Below are 23,787 nucleotides of genomic sequence, written 5' to 3' on the forward strand. Positions count from 1 at the left end.
CAGAGCGAGCCTTAGGGTGCTACCCTACTACAGAACTGCAGAAACCTCCCACTTCAGGAGTAAACCCACCAGAGACAGCTAAGTGTCTGCTGAAGAGTGCCATAAGGCAGTGGAGTTTATTACACTGCATTTCTAAGCTATCTAGTTGCCATCAGATGCCACTAGACTACATGACTTGACATGGAATTGGCAGTCTTGTCAACCACCTAAGTTTCATTTGACACCCTACCCTGGTGATACAAAAATTGTCCTCATGTCCTTCCATGGGGTGGAAGAACCAGTGTTTCCAAGCACCAGTGTTGGTAATACAGTTCAGACACAAAGATATCCACGTACCAACATTGCTACGGGAAATACTTAGCTCTTGAAAAGGACAAAATACACCCCTAACACAGTACGCTGAACACCTGTTATCTTTCTACCAAACAGAGCAGTTTGGCACTCAGTCCTACCACCCTTATTCTACAAATGCAGGCCAGTTCCCTATCCAGACTCTCCCAGTCCAGTTCATACATGCTCTCTTAAGACACCTGGACCAACAGAAGTCCACTCAGGGTCATGAAGGACATCTAAAAGGAGAGAAAATCCTCGACCTCCTAAGTCTGCACTGAGTAACCCTGTGGACCTATCTCATGGCCTGCAGCTCAGGTTACGTTTGTAGATCCAAACAGGGTAAGATACTGGTCAGAAGTATTTTAAATTTTTCCAAAGAATGTATTGCCTCAAAAGAAATAAAATAATTAAATCTTAAGTGGTTTGTAGAAGTTGGAGACAGACTTGCATCTTTAACATGCTAAATCATTAAATGTTAGCTAGGTGCCTCACTTCATCCACTGATGCTGCTTAGAAATTACCTTAATGTGAATGAAACAAGAAGCTCTTCATAAATATCAGGATGATTCTATCATATTAAGTAGTGATACCTAATCAAGGTGACAGAGATTGAGAGACTGAGTATAAATCTTGTGTCATGGGCTTGGCTGCTGTTTGGAAATTGATTCTGATCCATCAAAATTTGTGTTTTCCCCTAGAAGCAGATGTTGTGCTCTAAACTGGTAAGTGATGAGTATCTATTTGAAGTATTATTAAACATATGCCTCTTTATCATGTCAGTTTATGCTTTCATGGGAGAATGATTCAATTCGAAAGACTTTACAATGCTTGGAACAATAGCTCTAGTTTTATACCACCTAAAAGCAAAACCATTTTTAAAGAGAAATCAATTTTCCTGCCCAGGATGCATTTCACACATATCCTTGCTTTTTACAGATTTCAGGTTCATGCCCATTTTCATGATAAATCTTTACAAAAGCTTTTACTCATTTTGATGTATTTATTTTATTGATTTATACAGCAATTATTATCATGCCAACTTGGTTTCCACTTATCACATTGATGCCTTTTCATTACTACTGCTCTTTGCTTAAGAACTTACTGCCCAGCCCTGCAGTACTGGGGGGCAGGGACGATATTGTCTTGGTTACTTTCACATTTACACAAGGAAAACTTCAATGGCAGATAAGGCAGCTCTTGAGAGTCACTTCTATTTTAAGGACAGGTTGTTTCTGACTAAGCTTGTTCTCCATCTTGAGATCCAGTTCAACACCAGAATCACCAGGATCTTGAGGTGGCCATAAAATAAATAGAACAATAATCACTATAACCTTTTCCTCAGAGACTTTTGAGGAAAAGAATAAACCACTTGAATTGCAAGTGTGTTTGGCTCTTCCCCTCAGCTCAGTTTGATGACAAGGTTGCATGCTGGGGGGGAATCAATTCTCTGCTGACTTTTGGATTCCTTCTCAAGATGTTTACAGGAAAGTTTGATGTGAGTAACTAAGCCAGTCTTCTGCTCACCTGGACCAAATGCTCACACGAATCACCGAGGACACACTTTTTCTGAGGCTCATGGATATGAGTACTCAAGATTTCCATCTGGCAGCAAAACAGTGATTCCATCTTTATGAGGCACTAAGTAAGTTTAAACAGATTTTTTTGTGTATAGATTGCTCCCAGGAGGGCATTACAGAGTGGGCAGCTGGTCCCATGTCAAGCAAATTTAAAGCATGGGAAAAGAAGAGGAGAGAAGGAAAGATATTACCATTGGCTTAAGTCTTGCTACAGTCATTGCCAGCTTTAGGTTAACGCTTCTCGTGACAACCTGAGCCTGAAGAGGGCTATAAAATCCCAAGAAGATTAATGGAGGAAGCATCCTTACTCCAGAGGAGCTGCAGGCTACAAAAGTGTAACTTTTTCTGCTCAGAAAAGCTGTCACAGCAAGAGCAGTCTATAGCCTATGACTGCTCAGATACTCAGGGAAGCCTACTGCCTCCTTGGGACTTCCTCTGGAAGAGAGGAGGGAAGGATTGATGACTTTCAGGTTCAGCTTTCAAGTCATCAGAAACCAAGATAAATCCTAGTATTTCTCCTAGCATAAAGAAAGAATTACACGGAAGACAGCCTGAAAAAACGAAGGTACCTAACTGATACCTTTGTCCAGCTGCGGTCTGCCTCCCTTTCCTGGCAGCTTTTCAGCTAAACCCCTCAAAATAATGTACCGTGACACAGCCAACAGAGGGGGAAATTGAGGCACCATTGATCTCATCTTAGGCTATTTCTGAGTGACAAAGATGGGAACAGAATCCATCTGACACTGAACCAGTGCACTCCCTCTAGTGGGTCAACAGCCTGTGACTTTAAGCCAGCATGAAGCCTGTATGTCCATAAATACACAAATACTAAATGTCATAGGAAGTAAAGGTGTGCCACGTAAGAAAAACTTTCCATTATAAGCAAGGACATTTCACTAGCTTGTTATAGCTATCAGCTGTGAGAATATAGTTATATTTTCTACAAGAAAAGGAAACCTCATGGAAATAATTATTTTGTGCCCTTTCTTAAAATCTTAACCACCCTACTCTCGTTCTAAGCTTTAATGTGACTGTGCTAATCAGCACCCGTCTCCCAGATAAACCACGCTAATCGAACACAGCACTGCCCAGCCAAGCACACAGGTTGACAGTAAACCCCAGCAGAAATTGTAGTTCACACCAGAGAATTTTAGTCACTCCTCCTGATGGGACAACAGCTTTCCAGAGCCAATAAAGCAAGTACATTTCACATCTGGCACACACCAGACTTATGAGTGACTTTGACAGAATGCTGCTGTGAGCAAAATGTGTTTCAGCACTGCACCTTTACTGGGGGAATTACAGCGTTCTCATTAAGATGATACACATAAAGAGCTGAGAGGTAAAAAAAAAAAAGAGAAAAATCAACAAGAAAAAGTGTGGTATGACCTATTTCATAATAAAATGGTTAGTTTAATAGATATTCTTGGATATATTCAGAAATGGATCCAGCTCATGCTCCTTTCTCCACATACAAAGGGAGCTGCAAGAACCACATGCAGCAAGGAGCTTCTGGTAGGAATCTAGGGCTTTCCTGTTGCTGTTCAGAAAGTAAAATAGTTTTAATGCATACATTGTTAATGCACGTCCAGTTCTGCTACGAGACGTTCAGTACATGCACATGATAATGAACTCTGCTGCTGATTTAAGGTGCAGGATGACAGTAGAGAATAAAGAAGCTTTTAATAGGACAAAATCTGCCCTTCAGAAGTGAGTCTCTGAGCTCAAGCTGGGCAGCTTCTCTGCTCTTTGTAAAGCAGCAGAGCAGCAAAAGAAGCAAACCGTCCTTTAGGTAGTCCTCAACACGACTATTATGGAGGAGGTAAAGACTTTCTAGAACTCTTTCATGAGTGACAAACATCTTTCTTGCTTACCAGAAGTCAACCCAATTCTTCTCTCTCTACAACTTATCATACGTTTACAGATTTTATTTTTCATGATCATACAGTAGTCAAAAAAGCAAAAGAGACAGGACTAGACAGATGAAGAAGATTTTCTTGTTGTTACATGATTAGCAAAGGAAATGAGCGCTACTTTTGTGATGGTTCAGCTACAATTCACTGCCTGCAGACGAGTCAGAGACTCCAGTTGGGTTCATTCAGTTTTCCTTGCGTGAAGTTGGAAGCAGCAACAGCCAGCCACCACTGCACTCAGTGCCATGGAAAAGCCCGTAAATAAACAGAACTTTAAACACAGCCTGTGCCTACGTGCAGTTACACTGTAATACAACCCAGGGCTCACAGAGTATCACTGAGTACAGCCCCATGTCTGGGAGGAATACCATACGTAGCAGTAAGCATCGGATTTGAGGTATCTAGACTCTCTGGAACCAAAGGCTTAGTTCCCTGGCAGGATTAATGCAGCTCTTCTCCCTTTGAGACAGCATATAATTCTCTCCCCTCAAAAGGTTCACCAAGGAGCTCCCACAAAAACATCCCAGCTCAGCCTGTGATTATCAAAGTACAAGACCAGGAACATATGACCTCATTTTCCAATTGAGGGGAAGACACAAAAAACCCTCCCTCTGAATCCCAGCCAAGGCAGCAGTACCTCTACCTGACCAAGCTGTTTGCTATCTGCAGCAAATTACCCTTGAAACAGTCGGCGTTCGTTCCAGAAAAGGAGGCTACCAGAGAGCACTACAGACTCCATTAGCCGAAGAGAAAATCTTACAGACAGGTCAAGGAGATCTGCTGCTCAAAAATGTTGTTTGGGCTGCTTTTCCTACCCATGACAAAACACTCTTCTGCCTTAGTCCTGTGCTTGTTCATGGACTAGATTTCACTAGAATGAAAAAACATTTCATGTCTTTTGGCAAAACTACGGAAGAGACTTTTAAGAGGAGGATCCTGGGCCTACCTAAGAGCTCTCTTCAGGAGGTGCTGGTTTTCAGAGAGGCTGCTGCCAGGTTCACATCACGCTTTAAGAACAATAGCCTTTTTCCACAGGAGCCTTCCATCTTCTTAGTATATGTTATGGCAGAGGCTGGCAGGTCCCGCTGAGGCCGCTGTCCCTCTCCAAGCTCAGCAGCACGGGGCGGCAAGCGGCCTGCCTGCAGACCACATGCAAACAGGGCAGGCAGCTAGCGGTCCCCGTGAAGCTCGGATCCCAGATCCAGCCATGTGCGACTTCAGCACCGCAACCACCACTCATACCACAGGAGGGTGTAGCCTACAAACTCTCCCCAGGATCTGGAGTCAGCAACTTTATTAAGTGTGAAACAGGTGCCACCCCTAAGAGGAGACAGAAAATCACCACCTGAAAGCCTCTGAGGGCTTCTTCTGCCTGCAACCCTCTCCCCAACCCAAACACTGATTTTCCCGCAGGATATAAGAACTTAATAATCCTTAAGACTTTAACATCTGTAAGATTTGTTTTAGTAGCCAATAAATACTGGCTTGAGATTAGCCAAGGGCTTTCAACACCTTTGTGATTGAAAATACCTAGTAAACAGACAACAGGACTGCAAAAGTTCAATTTTCTAGAGAAAACAAGCCAAAACCCACATGCAGACAGCTGAGGAGGGTCCCAGTGCACACGCAGGTCTGGCCTTTGCTCTGCAGCAGCACCCCCAGCTGCCCTCCGCTCCCCTCTTCTCCTTCATCCTCAGCCAAGCACTGCTCGAACTCTTCAGGGGAGATGCTTCAACATCCACGTGTTGTTAAAAGGCTTGAATAAAATAAGCTTCGGTGTCATACTGTGCGTGTGGTGGGGCATACTAAGATATACGCACTGGTAACAGCTGCCAGATGAAAACACTGGAAAACACTTCAGTGCTTAATTATAAGAGGGCACAAGGCAGGAGGCATTACCGCCTGGCAAGAGGTATCATTAAAGCACGCGAGCTCTGGTGGAGCTGAGTGTACTTAACAAACACGGAAGATCAATACACGCTGCTTTTCCTTAGCTCTACTCCAATCACCCTCTTCAAAAGAAACCTTTATGAGAGCTAAAATTTAAAAGTGTGTTACCCTCTCTCACCTCTCATGCTATTTATTTTCTGAGAGCTTGTTATTCAATTGGAAGGCTCGGTATGACACAAAAAAAACAGTGAAGCATCACAGCATCTATGTCTTCCTTCTGGAAGGGCATGATTTCCTCCAAGTTTCATTTACAGTACTAGAGTTTGATTACATTGATTTTTTAGACTTTCTATAAAAGTTTGAAGAACTTCTTCCAGGAATAGCTCAGGAAGGAGAGTTAAGTGTGTAACAAAATGGATGAAAAGCCTTGTTTTACCGCTTTTTTACTAGCTTTCACGTTTAGCTCTCAAAGATAAATGTGATCTGATGTCTCTATCAGCACACAAGCACAGCAACATAATTCAAGCTTCAGAACACTGTTCCCGCAAACCTCCTCTTGCCACAAAGTAAGGAAACTCCTTGCTATGAAAGCTAAGAAAGCAATAACCCAAACTGACAGTTATCCCACCACACACCTACAAGCAACAGAGGTAGCAAGAGGCAGCTACAGGCTGTTGTACACGAAACTGACAGTCTGCTTTTTTATTCCAATTCTTGCAAAGATTTTCTTAAAACACGTGGAAGCCAGGGATGTGACTTCATTACCCTGATAGATATATGGTCATTCATAAGACTGAAATAATTTTTTGACATCGTGAAGCACTTCATTCCTTTATGATGAATTCAAGAGGGTAATTGCAAAAGAAACCTTTCATTACGTGCAACTCTCCCATTTCACTGCTGTCACCCACTGTACACAGAGGCAAAAGGGAGCATCACGCCGCTCACCAGCTCCCACAAGCACTGAATAGGGCAGGCTCGCTGCCCTGCTAGGCGAAGGCTGAGTTCTGTTCATCGCTCCGCGATGTTCCCTCTGCCTCTCTTTGCGGGGCAGCTCCCGCAAGGGAACTCTTCCGAATTCAGAAGTTACAGCGCGTTCCCCAGCCTGCCGGCAAAGCGAGCGGTCCTCAGCGGCTCGCCCGGCAACTTGCCTTCAAAGAACGCGGTCCTGCCTGGAAGGACCTCGCTGCTCCAGGTCCCTACCGAAAGCTCGCCGCGGTCTGAAAAGGAGGCGGTGGGGACGGACACAGCCCGGTGGGGACGGACAGACCCCGCGGGGACGGACACAGCCCGGCGTGGCGCTCCCGGCACGGACCCACAGGCGCTACCTGCGCCGGCCCCCCCGGCCCCCTCCCTCCCTCCTTGCCCCCGCAAAGACGCCGCCACTGACCGGCCGTGGGCACGTCGGGGACCAGCTTGAGGGGCCCGATCTGCCGCAGCTGGAAAGCCGTCCGCACTTCGTGGCAGCTGGGCGCCTTGCCCGCCGCCAGCCCCGCCGCCGCCAGCAGCCACAGCCCCAGCAGCCCGCGGCTCCCGCCGGCGGCCATCTCGCACCCAGCGGCCGGGCCGGGCCGTGTGCGGGCGGCGGGGGCGGCCGCGAGTCCCGGCCCCTGCCGCTGCCCCGGGCCCGGCTCCTTGCTCCGGCCGCCTCCCGCCCGCCCCCCCCGACCCGCGCCCCGCCCGCCGGCCGGCTCGGGGAGGGACGGAGCGAACGGGGGGAGCGGCCCCGGGAGCCGGGCGGGGGGTGCCGGGCCCCGGGGGCGGCTCTGAGAGGCCGAGCGGGCGGCGCTGAGGCCCGGCTCCGGGCAGCGCGGGGGAACGGGGAAACTTCGCGGCGAGCGGGCGCCCGAACGCACAGAGCGGTGGGCTGCGGAAGGCAGCGGTGGGTGGGCTCTGGGGGACAGGTAGGCGTCCCTGGATTTTCTCGGTGGCACTTAGCACTGGAACCGGGCTAGAAAATGCATCAGCAACAGCACGAAGTACTCCAGATGCCCGCGTTAGTCTATACGTTTCCTGGGGACGAGTCAACAAGCCAAGCCCTGAGGTGTTCCCTTGCTTTTGGACCTGCACAGGGAAAAACAAAAAACAAAAAAGCTTCTAGCTCCTCCAGGACCTTCTAGCTCCCTTTTAGCTCCTTCAGGACCTCGCCTGTGTGCTGAGCTGATGCCAGTCCCTCCCCCAGGTTGCCTGGTATCCTCCGGGTGGCCTGGGCCCCACTGCAGGAGAAGCCCAGGATGAGCACTGACCTTGTGGGGCTGGCACAGCGCAGGCCCACCGGTGTTAAGGTGCAGGCACAGCTGCCCGTGCTTGGGCTGCACCAAGCTGCCCGCACCCATCTTGCTCACCTGAGCTGCCACAGCCCCCTCCTTGGCCACGGCACCCTGGCCTCTCCCTGAGGCCTCCTGGGGCTGGGATCACCATCACAGCTCTTCTGCAATCTTTTTACCCCCCTAAGCGCGCTGTGGTATCAGCTGCTTTCCAGCATGCTTCAGCAGACAACTTTCAATCTTAAGCAACCGCTGGTATTTTCCACCTCACAAAAACATGGTTTCAAGAGAAGCAAAACCCAAGGCGTCTCCCACAAACAGCAGAATTTGCACAGAACCTTTCAGGCATGGGGAGCACGTTACAAGCTACGAACGAGCCTTACTATTGTTTGAGGCCATTATGTCTGATTTCTTTAAGGTTGCTTGCAACCCTTGAGATGCTTCTAACGTGCCCCTGAAGCAACAGGAGAGCCCACCTGCAGCTAATTCAACCATTACACATTCCCAGAGGAAGTAATGAGAGGCTGAGCTTGATGCTGTCAATAGTTGCCTTAGTTGCATTTTAATAGTTAGAAGTGTAAATCCTTTAAGCAATTTGCTGGTATCTGTTCCTATCAAGCCAGCACAAGATGAATTCTCCTTTTTGTGAAGTAAAACACACTTTGATGCAGAACATTTCAACTTGCAAATGAAAACAACGTGGAACAACAAGCCAGACACTTGGCTTCTACATCCAAAAGTAGAAAAGAAGTCACCTTAGACAACAACCGCTCGCGCAGGTCAGAGCAGCAGCTCTTCGCTTGTCCTGCAGCTCTCAAAGCTGACAGCAAAAGCCCAGGACACTGGAGAAAAAGACTCACCCCAGAGGAGCCCACAGACCAACCCAAAATATCTTTGCTTTCAGCTCAGGATCAGTCATACTGCCAACAAGGCTTAAGTTAGCACACCAGGCCAGACCCCAAATCAGGGCAGCGACAGGTGGATGAAAGAGAGGAGGGAATAAGCAGCACCGGTGACAGAAGGCTGAGTGTGGTGAGGAGCAGCAGCCCAGCTACCTACACCCGCTGTCCAGCATGTGATTTTAAGGACCCAAGGAAAAGCACCAAGTTGCCACGCTTGGGTTTTGTTTAACCTCGGGTGCAATCCTAAAGGCTCTGTGTGCAGACAATACTGCCATTGACTGCAGCAGGAGTTCTGCCAGAAAAGAAACGGCAGGATGATGGATCGGACGAATAATTTATTTGACGAATAACAGCATTATTTGGCATATACATTATTCTATGAATAACGTCTAATCAGTCCTGTGCAAGGGCCTGAGGCGTTTCATTCGGTGGGATTTTTGCCATTGTTTTCAGTGGGTGGCAAGTTCAAAGCATAAATTGCTAATCCTTTCCTAAGGTGGCTGTTACTTTATCACCTCATCTTTATATGATGGGTGCTCTTTTCCTCACCTCTTTTTTTTGGGTCTGCTAAGTCATTTCACTTATGTATACTTTTTTTTTAATTGGTTCTCCGATTGTTAGTAGAGGGCAGACCATTACATTGCCACTATCTCCAGTTCCCCTCCTCTCCTCAAAACACTGGTAAGGAGCCTGAATTATACACAAATACAACACAGCATACTTAGTGTCAGGGAACTGGAATGTCTGTATATATAACATTGGTTACTTCAATACATAAGGAAACGTTTATGTTTCTAATGGTTTTGTAATAACTATATTGAAAGGCATGAATTAAAGATAGCCTGTTACAATTTCCAGGCTGGAGTCTCATTTTTTCCCCCCCTCTGGCAAAAAGTGTAGGTTCCTGCACATTTTTTGAATATAGGTTTTTGTCACTGATTACAATGTTCCCTCTTCTTTCCTTTTTTTTTTTTTTTGATGTAGGATAGATAGGAAAAAAGGGAAAGGAAAAGTTTGTGTCTAATTTTGTAAACGGACATTTCTCAAACACAGAAGTACCTGAATGCATATGTAAAGATACACAATTATAAAAGAAATGTGCTACAGCATGCTGCTTGGAGCCAGCTGTACTGATGAGGTGGTCACTAGTACCTCTGTCAGTGCTGAGACACGGGTGCTGTGCGGGCACCCACATGCACAGCCCACAGCTAAGGGTCAGCCTCGCTGCCAGCCCCGTGGCTCTGCGAGCGGCCATGCATCTCTGCTGACACCACGCTAGTGACCAGTACAACCTCTTGGCACCAAGGAGCATGCCAAAGAGCTAATTAAACCCACTCTGACCACATAAAGCCCCAGGAGCCTTAGGCAGGCGTTCCCCCTACGAAGCGATGAGCAGCACGGGTGTTGTACCTGAACACAGCCGACTTCCCAGGGAGCTGAGATCACCACACAGGCCTAACACAGCAGACCCCAAGCAATGGAGGTCCTCCAAAATTCTTGCAAAACACATGCTCCACATTGAGCAGAACAGTCAGCTTGACTTCAGTGGAAGCAGTCAGGTGCTTAATGGCAAACACATGCCTAAGTGCTCTGCTGGAAGAGGGCTGGAGATAACAGAAGAGGTATTTAACCAATTATTGTACATGACGCTATTATGCTTCAACAATTTGCCTGGAACCATCACAGTTTACCTTGTCAACAGGTGTCTTTTGTTTTTCACAAATGAATATTTATTACTGTACATCATTGAGAACTATATCAGTACTTCTTACAATGAATAGCAATATAAATCTGCCCAAACAATCCGCTCAGTCTTAATCCTGCTAAAGTGACCACAATACTCAGCATGAGCTTTGGATGTGTAAGAAAAGCTGGGATCAGGTCTGGGATAAAGGTTTTGTGTGCCTGCTGCCTCAGCCCTCCTCCTGTTGAATATAGCTGGAGTTGTGCCAGTGATTTCAATGGAAGCTGGACTAATTCCCTTCTGTTTAAGATAAGCTCATCTCCAACACTGGACTTGCCACCAATGGGACTTGATGGGCACACAGTCTGCTTTCACCAATTCAGCTGACAGAGTGAGGCCTTACTGTGCACATTTTTAGCCATTCCAAAAAAAAAAAAAAGCTAGTACAGACTTAGTTTATCTTTAGAGGCCCAGCTTTCCAAAGAACATGTTGTAGTGAAGCACCCGAGGAACTCAGTTGACTCCTCGAAAGTAAGGGACCTGGTTAGGTCACCGGAATGAGCCTGAACCAGAAGCCAATTTTCATTTAAAAAAATTAATCAGCCTCAAAAGAAATGGAAAATCCTCTGCTCAGAAGAATCCGTAATTAAGTTTATTTTTCTTTTTTTTTATTTTTTTTCTCCTAAGAAAATTAAGTTGATTTTCTGAAGACTATGAAGACTATATTTCAAGTCAGAGCGAACTTTAAAGCTAAGCATGAAATTTTAAATATAGGTTTTAATAGTAAAAGACAGTCATGCATGAAATATTCATAGCCATACAAAGACTAAAAGCACTGACAGAAAATTGTTTCTGGTAATTTTACTCAAAATTTTCTTACACTGTTGAAGTGACGAACACTATGAAACTAATAGAAAAATTACCAGCATAAACCCTATCATTTTGTTTTCTGTTTGGAGATTCCATTTCCTTCTCTTCTCATTCACTCTAAGTAGTGAGCACAATGCAAATAAGTATGCTGCCATACCATGAATTGTTTCCTGTGCTGTATGCACTCCACATGGAAAAAATGTGTGCAGACCTTTTTGATGGTTAGCATGCAGTATTCCTGCACTGCCTCATTATTTCATGGGTATTTTTTGCTTTACCAGACAGACCTATTCAAATGCACAGTTTAAAAATGCCTGCTGTATTTTTTTTTTCTGAGGGAAAGAAAAAAACATGCCTGAAAGGCACAGCTGTTAGCTATACCATAACACTTTTTTTTTTTTTTAAATTTATTGGACCACCAACCAACACAAGATCTATGAAAGAAATACAATTGTTGAAGAAGAAAAAAAAAGAAAAAAGAAAAGAAAAAGAAAAGACCAGCGAGCCAGGACAGCCACTAGTTTGGAGAAAGCCAGGAGGGCTGAGCAAGGCTTGGCCTCAAACATCCTACAGGCAATGCTGAATAGGCTTCCACATTTTCGTCATTACCTATAATTTCCTTTCAAGAATGTGAGGACAACTATTTTGGTTCAGACCAAAAATTGTTTAGCCTCATCTCGTCTCATCTGGCAGAGACCCAAGCTACTATGGTTTTGTAGAGATTGCACTGTGTACAACACACTGGAATTTTCCCTCTCTAGAAAACGGTCTCAGATCACACACCCAGGCCACCACCGTGTGTTATGTATTTTCTCTGATAGCAGCTAAGACTCTTCTAATATCCAGGAAATATCTTGGAAATATCCTTTATCATAAAAAGATTGCCCGGAGAAACAGGAGTCTTAAAATCTCACTGGAGATGTAAAGGAGGAAGAGGCCCGTAAGGCTTTTCATACTCAGCAGTGCAGCATCTTCCAGGGCTGATAGCCAGTGCAAAGCACGAGAAACATGACATCAAGTGAAGAAGGAGCCTTCCCACCTCAACTGTACTACTTCTGTGTGAGCTCTCATTCCTAAAGCACCCTGGGCACTGAGCAGCTGAGATGAAGAACATAAGTGTTTGCCCTTATCTGCATGGCTCAGCCTACAGATTAATTTAATTGGGAAATGCAAGAAGTTTTCAGATTTACTCATGTGAGAAGCTACCGCACGGCCCAAGGGAAATCAAGTAGCTTACTTAAAGAGTAAGGATTGCATAATGCTACATACTTCAAAAGTCTAATAATACAAATAGAGGCTTGTTATTAAGGAAGCCACTGGCTTGCTTCATGCCTTTCAGAAGTTCCCCTGCCCAACAAGACAGCCATATCCTAGTGAACACCACGAATTCACAGCTGGCTCCATGAACACCAGCACCAAACTTACAGTGCTAAGAAACACAGCACCCAGACATCCCATCTGCCGAGGAAATAGTTCAGGTGTGAAATAACACAGCAGTAAACCAGCAGCTAATGCGTGACTGCCCATGGGTGCTGCTGTCCTAAGAAGCGTGGCAATCCTAGCCTGCCTTGAGGCTTGCCTTTCTCACGAGGTGCAGGCAGGTCCAGAGGGGAAACCCAGACACACGCCTCCTGAGCAGAAAGCTACTGACACTTTAAGGATGTCCATCTCTGGCAATCACTTAAAGTTACGTTTTGCTCTCTAGAACTGCCCAACAGGCCTAGATGCACAGGACAGAGGGATGCCTGGCCTCCCCTGCAGGTCGTGACAGGGCACACATGCTCTGTTGAGCAATTGCAATGTAAAGCAGCCACCCCCTTACCTCCCACAAAATTTGTGCTTAGGGCTTCCAAAATGACCAGTATACAACATCACATTTAAAGTGCCAGATTTAACCTTAAATATATGTGTAAAAAATGCCTATAATTTCTGATAACTTTACAAGAACACTTGACTGTTTCCTCCCTGACAGGTAAAAATCACAACACACTAGACTGTTAAAACTGTGAATTTTTAGAAGCTTTGGAATTCATTACATCTGTTCTTCTAAGGAAAATAGTGCTCTTATTCAAAGGCTTACGGTATGGAACAAGTTCACGATCTAAAATTGCAATTCCATAAAGAACTAAAAAGGTGACATAATACAAGTGTGAATAGAATCATTATAATGCTTGTAATAGCTTTCTCTAGCAGAACAAAATGCCTCAACTTTCATTTGTCTAGCCGGGCAGTCAGGAAAGATGATTTTTAACTATGTGTCAGAATTTGAAGTTAATTAAAACTAATTGCCTGCTGTACTGTAAGCGATGCCACTGCATTTTCAAGTAACTCTGTTTCCATGGGATAATTTAGTTAACACCGGTGTCTCATCTACTGAATTCTGGGCTTGCCTTAATTGTATTGTTCAAGTTGTTTATCTTTCCTCTTTGCCTCACAACTTTACATAAAATGTCAAAAATAGCAAAGTTCATAGCTAAGACTGACGCTTTATCAACACGAGAAAAAGCATCCTAGAATATAAACTAGTTTATCAAAATAAATTAAGTCCTTCGACACCTCACGTTACAGTTCCCATTAGCCACCACTTTCTGTCCTCAGAATGCTTATGTATGTGTTCAGCTTCAGAGTAAGTCCTCATAGCCCAGGACCAGTGTACTTTTTAACCCTCATTATCATTACCATATGGGTGTGAACTGAAGTAGACCTCTGTAGTGAGAACTAGCATACAGCCAGGAAACACATTGCTGCTACTCACACAACACTAGCACATTTGCAGACCTTTTCAGCTTCGTGTCCAGTGTTCAAGTCTCCACGTGCTGGATAACATACAATGGAAGCACCTCCTCCCTTCACAGGGAGGGTACAAAGGATACGAACCCTGGGTTAAATAAGGGCAAACATGTCCAGGAACAACTTTCTGCTGCTGTCATCCAGGAAAAGGGAGCAGGAGGACAGCAGCAGCCGCCCCTTCCCAAAACTGCTATGACAAAAGCAAGACGGTTGTCACCACGCTCCTGCACAGTATGGCAGAGACATCAACTTGTTCCCCGAAGCCAAATCACGCCCAGACCCATTCAAAGTGCAAAGAACCTGTTCAGTCTCAGCTCTGCAGAGCAGGTGGTGGTAAAGTGGGGTAACTCACTTTGGGGGCAGCCATCAGCTTGCTTCTGCTTTTGGGCAAGGGCTTCAGCAAAGCTCCTCAGCACAAGTCATCCAAGGCTTGCATGAAGAGACTCCCTTAGTATATGAGCTGCTGTTAGGGGAGGGGATTGTGTTAAAAAATGCCGGCATGGAGACAGACCATCATTCACCAGTGAAATCAGAGAATCATTTAGGTTGGAAAAGACCCTTAAGATCATCAAGCCCAACCATCATCTAACACTATGAAGTCCACTACTAAACTCCATTCCTAAGCCCACATGCACACATCTCTTAAATAACTCTAGGGATGGAGACTCTACCACCTACCTGAGCAGCCCACTCCAATGCCTAATCACCCTTTCCATGAAGAAATTCCTCCTAATATCCAATCTAAACCTCCCCTGGGGCAACTTGAGGCCAATCTGCTGTGGAGAGAGGAACAAACTGACAGACATGAGAAAAGCACCACGTTTCATTAAGTCCAACTTTCAGATGTTAGATTCATACTGTACTCCTAGTCCACTTCTTAATGAAGGGCAACAGCAGCTTGATAGCCTGGAGGCTGGAACAACGATAGCAGAACAGGCACGAGTCACTGCTGAAATATGCCTGGGAAGCTCGCCTGTACAGTTTTAAACACATTTGTTTAAAATATGCTATTCAAAAAAATACATGTTGAAAAGAGGTTTTTCTAATTAGCATTTGATGTTGTCAATTTTAGAGAAACACCCTTGTCAAAGATCTCAGTGCTGAGCAGTCTAATGCTGATAATCGGTTGCAGTAGGGCTGTTCTGGAGAAGAAATCTGCACTTCAAGAAAATAGTGAAAAAGCTTCCTGGTCCTGTGATGCTGGGGCAAGAACACCGTCCCGAGTTCCCCTCTAGTTCAGCTGCTTCCCAATGCATTCCCTCCAAATGCACTTGTAGTGGCATCCCTCAGAACGAGAGCTGAAAACGGTGGAAGGGGGCAGGTCTCTTTCTATAAATGGGGCTGCAGAATCTTTGTTAGAAAAAATGCTCACTACCTTTGCAAATGGAGCAAGGATGATGCATAATGAGAAAAAAGAAAAGGCAGCACAGTTGGCTACATTTTAACATGCGTTATGCTAGATGTATAGCTTCATTTTATAATAGCTACACTTAAAAACTGATTTCTTTTGGTCAAGTATTAAGAGTAATCTTTCCCTGTTTTGTCTCATACCATAAAATGTCTTGTAGACCCAATGCAAGACGAAATCTTGGAGCTGAAAAGTATTTTCCAAACAGAACACTTGAATGCTATCGCTCACTTAAATCTGTGTGTCAACACAAACTTTCTCCTCTTGGATTTTGTTCATGAGCACAACAACCACTGCTGCAGCTCTTCACATGAGTGAGACAGGAATTTGACCCCTTAGCCCCAGCCCTGCCGTGGGATCCCACTCCTATCAAAGCCCACCGATTTCAGTAAGAGAAAAAAGAAAGAAATTCCCTTGTTGCAACAGGTCTATCTCAGTTGTTCTTGCCAGCAGATCAGCAGTTTAGACTGCAATTTATCTGGGTGGGCATATGCTGCTTCTTAGTGACCCTAATTTCACAGTGCTTCTGTGAACAGAAGGAACAAGGAGCAACGACAAAACGGCTCTGCTTGGAGGTCAGTCGGCTGCCATCCTTCCCTCACCACACCTCCACAGCACACACAACACTCCAGGGTGCCAAGCAGGCCTTGGATTTGTCCGCTAGACTCTGGATTTTTCCTACACATGATGGTAATCTCTCTTCTCCAGGAAACTGCAGGAAAAAGCAGATGAGCCCTGAGCAAGTATAAATTAATGCTGACGCTCGCTAGAATAATGTACTCTCCTGAGCCTCTGCATCTATGACGCCAACAGAGCCTGCTGGTGACATGAGTTTATATGCATCTTTCTGCTAAATCAGAGCATCATCTGCACAAATCAAGCACATGGGAGACATTGTGAGATTTGTGATAGTCCCTGGAGGACTTCAGGTCCATAAAGCCATAGCTGGATTCTGAGCCATCTATTCTCACTGACTGCTGCGACTTCTTACAGGCAATTTTTAGTGACAAATTGGAGGATAAATCCTCTCAGTATTTCAACAAGGTAACAGGCAAGCTTTGTTTGACTTTGAAGTACAGATTACTCAGTGGTGATAGCACTACCTATTATACACAGCTCATTTTATTTCTTCAAAAACAGGTGCTGGACTGGTAATAAGTGGCTTTCTGCCCTGTGCAGTAAATCCATCACAAACATGGGCCTGAAAACATGACACGTGTCCTCCTCAAGTTCTTTACAAGGTTGGAGAGTTGAATGAATCAGGATTTGCTTGTCTAGTGGCAACCATGTGCTTGATCCAAGACTCCTCAAAGACAGTGCAAAGTTCCTGTGACCCCAGGGAAGTCTAGGACAAGTCCGCTATGCCCTGGTGCTCCTGTACCTGCCTCATCTCTGCCCACACTGAGACCAGGACTCACGTGCCATGCTGTCACTCACAGGGATGATGCTCATTTTCCAATCTGCTTGCAGATACTAAGCCCAAAATTTACAAGGACCTTTGGAATCCAGGCAGCGGTTCCAGCTCCACAGGAGAACCTTTTTCTGAAGCCAGGAAATGGAGGTGGTGCTTTAATGTGAGGTACCTACTTTAACCAACCGATGCATTAACCACAGCGCTCAGTGGCATTGTTTGTGAAGTCATCGTGTAAGAATTTAGCCCTTTAAATTAGGGGGTTTAAAGGAATAAGTCATCCATCCAAAACAAAGTCTTAAAAGTCAGCTAATGCAAACATCAATAAGCCCCAAGCACAGTACATCCACTAAAGCATACTAGGACCTACACTTAAGTGCAAATTCTGGTCATGAGAATTTTGATATGTGGCAAGCTTCCTAGTGAAGGAAAGAGCAATTTAAAAAAATTTTTTTTTTTAAGCTCTGATAGGCCACTTAGACTGTGGCATGCTTCATTCGCTAAAATAGAGTATAATATGTCTTTGTATTGAATTATACTTGGGTTGGTTATTAAATGAAAACTATTATTCCATTATAGGCAGAAGAAATGGAAATGCTGCATATGGCTATGTGCAATCCATTAACTGGCTTATGGAGCCAAAGACCCTTCAGAGAGCATTACAAATCCATCTGATGTCCCCCTCTGCCAAATTTTACACACAGATATCTGCCCTAGATGCAAGAAACATAAAACTGTATAGAGCTGCTATTAATCAGGCTTTATACACCATTTATGCCAAAGACACAATATTCTGACCTCAAATTTATTCCTTTTGTATTAGTTTTAGGTAAGTTTGATGCATGGAGAAAAACTAACTATTTTAGTTAAAGTTCATCATGTTAATGAACCTTTGTAGACAGCTGGTTTGCACTGATACCCACCTTAATTTGCCTCTTACAAGGTGACAATATAATACAGCTCTGCTCTGGAAGAAAAAACTGCACCTTTGGGGAAATTTTCAAAGGCACAGAGACCACTGAAATCCAGCTTCAGTGGAAATAAACAGGAGAGTTGCCTTAGTTGACCAATGGGCCTTTGAAAGTCTTCCCCAACACTACTTCTTGTATATGTTTTTTCATTGTTGTTTGAAGTACGCCCTTTTCTTGTGTGCAGAACCTTTAATATTGGAGCTATTTACAATGATTTAGCATGATCACTTTTTCTTGCAATATTCTTTGAAACAATCTGATCATCCAGCTATGAGTCTGCATGTATTATGCTTTAAAAAGGTCAAGCTTACAGTGTGAAATCAATCTTTTAAAATTTCCTTGTTATCAACTAATGGAGGAGGGTGGATTAGATTCCAGATGACAACAAAAATAAGTGACTCAAAAAAGAAACAAGCTAAAAACAGAAGTTTGATCCAAGTTTGAACTAGGAGTGTTTGGCAACCCAAAGTGAGCATTTCTCGTTTTTTATTTTCCTAAAAGAATTTTCCAGACTGTCTTTATTGCTGTTTTGATACAATCAATTCTCTCCTTTCTCGATTATCTGTTGCTCACGTACCAACTTGCAAGTGCTCAACATTTTATCTGAAAACAGGTGTCACAGAATGAGACCTTGGTTACCTGTGACTCAGAATGGGCAGATCAACTGGACTCAAAAAACATTGATACAGAAGCTACCTAGAAAATGGTTTGTCAACATAAGACGTAAAATTGCTTGACAACTTAGAAGCAGCCAGATGTTTTGTACAGACCAACATTCAGATTAGGACAAGCAGATAGATAGAGGGAACACCCTTCTAAAGGCGGGTGAGATGAGGAAACCAGATCTGAGCCATTAAAAATGGTAGGTTGGCTCATTTTGACACTATCCATAATAGTGCTGAGCATCTGGCTCCTGATGTTCAGAGGCCTTTTCTTACTAACTTACAAAGAAAGGGAGAGAAATGTAAAACACACACACAAAGAAGAACCAAGTAAAAATTGTGAGGTGTTTGGAGAGAACAATGGCATCCACAGTTCAGCATGTTAGCTTTCATTGCCAGAGCTTTCAAATGTGTCTTTACTTAAGACAGGCAAAATTTGATGTAGTTAGTACATTTTCTGGCAATAGAGTGAAACCTGATGGACTAGAAATGCATGACTCATGCAGGCTGTTACATTTCATTTCCTCCTGGGTAAAGACGACTGCTGTCTTTTTGTCTTAGGGCCAACATTTTGGGTACTTTTGATGCTCAAAACCCTAAGCAAGTTGGGGTTTCTCTCTGGGCTTGTTCCCAGCTTATTCTGAACAAAACAAAATGCAAAAAGCTGATGGGATTCCTCTGAGTTTGAGATGGCTATGCAGTAGGTGTGAGCTGCCTTATCAAGGCGGTAGTGCTTTAGCAGAGGTAAACCAGCACCGTGCACACAGGGATCCACAGGTGAGCTTCAACAGTGAAAGACCTTCTTGGCAAGTCTCATGATCTCCTGCAGCTCAGCACGAAAGACAAAAAGCAGTCTCACCTCAAAATAATCCCAATCTACCCTACAGGAACAAGCTCTGAACTACAGCAGACAGGAACACAATTTTTTCCTATTTTCTTTGACCTATTACGACCAGGGTGCCATACGATTTCAAATTATGCTGCACTCCACCACCAGGAATTTTCCTGCAGACTTCTGAATGAATTTACTGAATGAAGAATGAAGAGCTGAGAGCAGATGCTTGCACTGAGGTGATAAAGGAGGAGTGAAGCCTGCCCAACTTGGCAGTGTCTAAGAGCATCTGGCAGCAATAAGACATCAGGGACTGCAATTTGACTTACAGGGAACTCACTTCCTAGCACAACCACCTTCTATGGAAAACCCTTCCCACAAAATTGTTTTTCTGCTTTTCCTACTCCCTTCAATGGAATTCAAGCATGCAGCTACAATGAATCCTCCTTTCAGTGGCCTGTAGGTGAGATACTAAGTGGGACACTTGCTTTTTCTCAGCATCATCTTCTTGGAAGAAAGGAGGGCAACGACAGGAAATAGAGAGGAAGAATCAGAGCACCCAGGAAACTTCTTCCAGAAAACACACTCCAGGGAAACGTCTTGCTGGAAGCAGGAATGGGAGATGCTCCACTTTGCTCACACATGTTCATGGCAGATGTGTCCTTTCCTGGCGCATTTAAGACCCTCTTTATCTGAGCAATTCAAACTCCTAAGCCTCCTTCTAGAAACTCTGCAATATCTAAATACATTTTTTAATGCCCAGGCTAAAACCCCAATGAGCTCCAATCATACCCACTCCAAATTCTTCTACTAGAAGAATTCAACTCTATCGATAGCTCAGTTCTCCCATGAGAAAATAAGCCCAAAAGCAGCACTTTTTCTAGGACAAGAGTATTCTTTATGTCAAGCTGCCTACACTGAATCATTTTTTTCCCCAGCTTTATTTCCTTCCTGGAAAGACTCTTCTTTTCCCGATACTTGTTTCATAACAGGAGAAAGATGAAAGTACACAATTATTTTTGGTTCTTCCCAAACACAATTTCCACAGCAGTTCACTGAAGCAAGGAAATCATACAATGACTCCCTCCTGCATCCCTTGCTAATACCATCATAAATCTGCATTCCCACCTCGCCTGGCACACAGGTACTGGCAATTACTGAAACTGCCATAGCCAATAGAACCAGCTCTCATCCCTGTTACTGCCTGGCATAAAAAAAAAAAAGAAAACTGTGCTTTGGTTGAGTACAGAGGGTTTTGGAGGTCTCTTTGCTGCACAGGGCCAGGCAGCCGTGGAATTGCAATTAGCTGTTGGAAATGGGCACAGGAGGCTGCTTCTGGTTTTCAGGTAACTGCCCTCTTCAAAGGGAGCCACTCTGTTAGGAAACACCTGCAGAAAAAGGCAGTGTCACTAATTTAGATAAGGGTAAGAATTCTACATGAAATCAGTGGGAATTCCACGTGAAACCTAACATGTAGCAAGCTGGGGCAAAGCTCCAAGGGAAGGTGAAAGTACAAAGAGAAACATAAAACTCAGTATTAAAGGACAAAGCCAGCGCAAAGTATTTCATACACAGAAAAAAACCAAGCTGTAAAGAACTAGGATCTACTAAGGACCATGATCCTCTTTCAATTATGGTAGCAGCAGGAGAAGGATGCATTTAGCCCTTAACGCTTCTTGACTAGCCTAATCATTGGAATCTGATTTGTTTATTTAAATGAGAGTGGTTCCTCCGTGCAGTAACCAGTCTGGCCTCAGCTATCAATCCACTTCCCTGCCAGCTGAATAACATGCTATATCAGCAGAGACAGAACTGGACTAGACTCAAGGCTCTCTACTACAACATTCATGGTTGAAAAAAGGTCCTGTTGTTTAGTAATTTAAGAAAATAGTCATCTATTTTCATTTTAAAAAACCCGAAGTATCAGCATCTTAGTTGAATGCTGTACATGAACTCTTAAGCATCTCACATTTAGAGAAAACCATTGTTTTCTATTTCTTATTTCCCCCCTTTTTTGTAGGTACAATAAAAATGGAGCTTTCCTTGTAAAAGCAGGACCTTCTCTCCAGATGAGGACAAAATTGTAGGTAATGAACTGAATATGAAAGAAAAAACCACCTCCATTCGGAAGAGTTATTCCAGCTGGTTGATGAAAAGCTTTCTGATATAGTTCTATTTCTCGTATAAGTTGACAATTTTTGCTAATAAAAAGGTGGCACCCAAGTAAGCAATAACCATTAATTTCAGCAAAAATTTTGCTTAACAGTGCTTTAGGTTAACAGTATATTTTCCTCTATTAGATCTAGTAAGTTCTTCTGCAGGCATCAACATGACCTAAAACATATCATATACAAATAAACCAGCAAAATAATTACTGAATAATTTTCATAATTTCTCCAGAGACATTAAAATATCTCATTAAAAGAGGGCTTGGAAAAAAGAAATCCGTATAACAAATTAATATTCTGTTGATTAAACACATGGAATATATACAGCAAGAATATAAATATGGATTTTATGCATTGCTATACAGAATATGCAATGAAATCTCTGCTTCCTGCAAATGTAACAAAGAAATAAACATGTTTCAGGAATGGATTTATAGCACCGAGTTCCACATTTAAGAGGTCTCCAGAGCAGTATTATATGCTAGGTACACCGTGATTGATAGCAGCTTCCAGCGCAGGCCCCTTCATCCCCTAACATATTTCACTATCAAAGGCACAAGTGATCCTCCTCCCCCCCATTCACTTTTCTTCCGTTTCTGAAAACTCATTCCACAGGTTCCTAGTGCAAGAACTGGCTTATAAAGTGTGCAACGACTCCATGCACAAGAAAGGGAATCCCATACAACATGTAAACCTAAATGCTGTCTTTTGAAAACTGAGCTGTGTGCAAGGAACCACAGAGCAGCCTCTGATCCAAAGTCCATTAAAAGCCATGGGAATTTTCTTTACCAAGCTCCTCGATCTCCAGATCATCCAATTTTCCTTGAAAGAAAGGCATTGAGAGCTTGCAACCTAACAGAAAGTTGCATTGCGTTACATTCATCTGTTCCTAAGGAAGAAGGTCAGCACCCCTTCGACTCTGGCTGAACCTTACTGGAGTTTCTCAGAAAAAATCCTGTTCCCACAGAACCATTACAAATAATGGCAAAAAACAGACAACCAGTGCTGTGCCACTGATTTTAAAGCAAAGCTCCCATTTGTAACCAATGGTGCACATTAAGTCATTGTTACCTAGATGGGAACTTTTATTATGGTTTTAGGACTGTATTTTTCCCCTATGAATGATGGATTTTCATTTTAAGTCATTAAATAAACCCACATTATCATTAAAGGTGTATTACAGATGAAATTCAGCAAAGTCTCCCATACAGGGGCCAAACTCCCATCCACATGCCAGCCCTCAGCATCCCGTTACTGGCTCTGGAGCTGCTGCTGCTACTTGCAAGGCTGAGCATAAGCCCTCTCAGCTGAACCACTGGAGCCTACGGGAGCAGGCAAATCCACTGCCCAGTGCCTTTCAGACACATTGTACCAATTTATTCACAAGTCCAAAGCAAAATCTGTTCTAATTGCATTGAATCAACCCCACTTCCTTTGAAGACACCAGTTTTATGTCAAACCCTGGTAACCGAACATCATTTGTTTGTTGTTTGCATTGAAATGAAGTGCTAACTAGTACATCTCCTGTTAAATAAAGAGTGGCATTGAGTAATTCCAATCAGTTCCTTTATGAGAAAGTCTGTTTCCCTTCTGCCCATGTTTGCTGTCTGCATGCTAATTCATCCTTGCTTAAACATGCAATGCTGTCACCACGCACCCAAAAAATCTGGCTTTTTAAAACCACATTATGACAGGTGTAGTATGTGATTTATGCAACTGGATTGCATCCTCCCTGAGATGGATGTGTGTACATATATAAAGTCAGTGTAAAATACGTACCTGCTTTTTTAACTACAATGCACAAGGACTGCGCACTGTATTTCCTGAAGTTGGAGCCATTTTGATACATTCTGTCTCCTATCTTGTACAAAACGCTGCCATTTACTAAATTCACTAGAGAAAACCTATGGCCTACTGCCCTACATTACAGCCTGCTAATTAATTACAGATATTCTTCCAGTACTCCATTCTAGATCAATGGGAAGAAAAAAAGGCTGTGTTCCATACTTTCCCTTTGTTTTTACACTTCCACACCACAGCTAATGGCTCTTGTATTGAAACCCTATGCTGAATGTAATGAGATGCAAGACTCTTCCGCATCCATGGTTA

At 43.8% G+C, this 23,787-nt stretch overlaps 1 protein-coding gene across 20 annotated transcripts in view; it reads right to left on the minus strand.

Annotated features, from left to right (window-relative positions):
* Positions 1 to 23,787, minus strand: part of LOC310904415 (glypican-5-like) — a 441,629-nt gene that overhangs the window by 369,950 nt on the left and 47,892 nt on the right. For 17 of the 20 annotated variants that reach the window (XR_014588310.1, XR_014588311.1, XR_014588312.1 and 14 more), the window contains one exon: positions 7,104 to 7,777. The exons of the other annotated variants lie outside the window; for them this stretch is intronic. Coding sequence is in view for 9 of the 17 variants with exons in the window: in XM_083849130.1 (XP_083705256.1) it covers positions 7,104 to 7,260 (157 nt within the window). In the remaining 8 variants the exon portion in view is untranslated. The remainder of the gene's footprint in view (positions 1 to 7,103; positions 7,778 to 23,787) is intronic. 20 annotated transcript variants of the gene reach the window in all.

The sequence above is a fragment of the Anser anser genome (genome assembly GCF_964211835.1).
Source record: "Anser anser genome assembly, chromosome: 9".
NCBI classification, from domain to species: Eukaryota; Metazoa; Chordata; class Aves; order Anseriformes; family Anatidae; genus Anser; species Anser anser.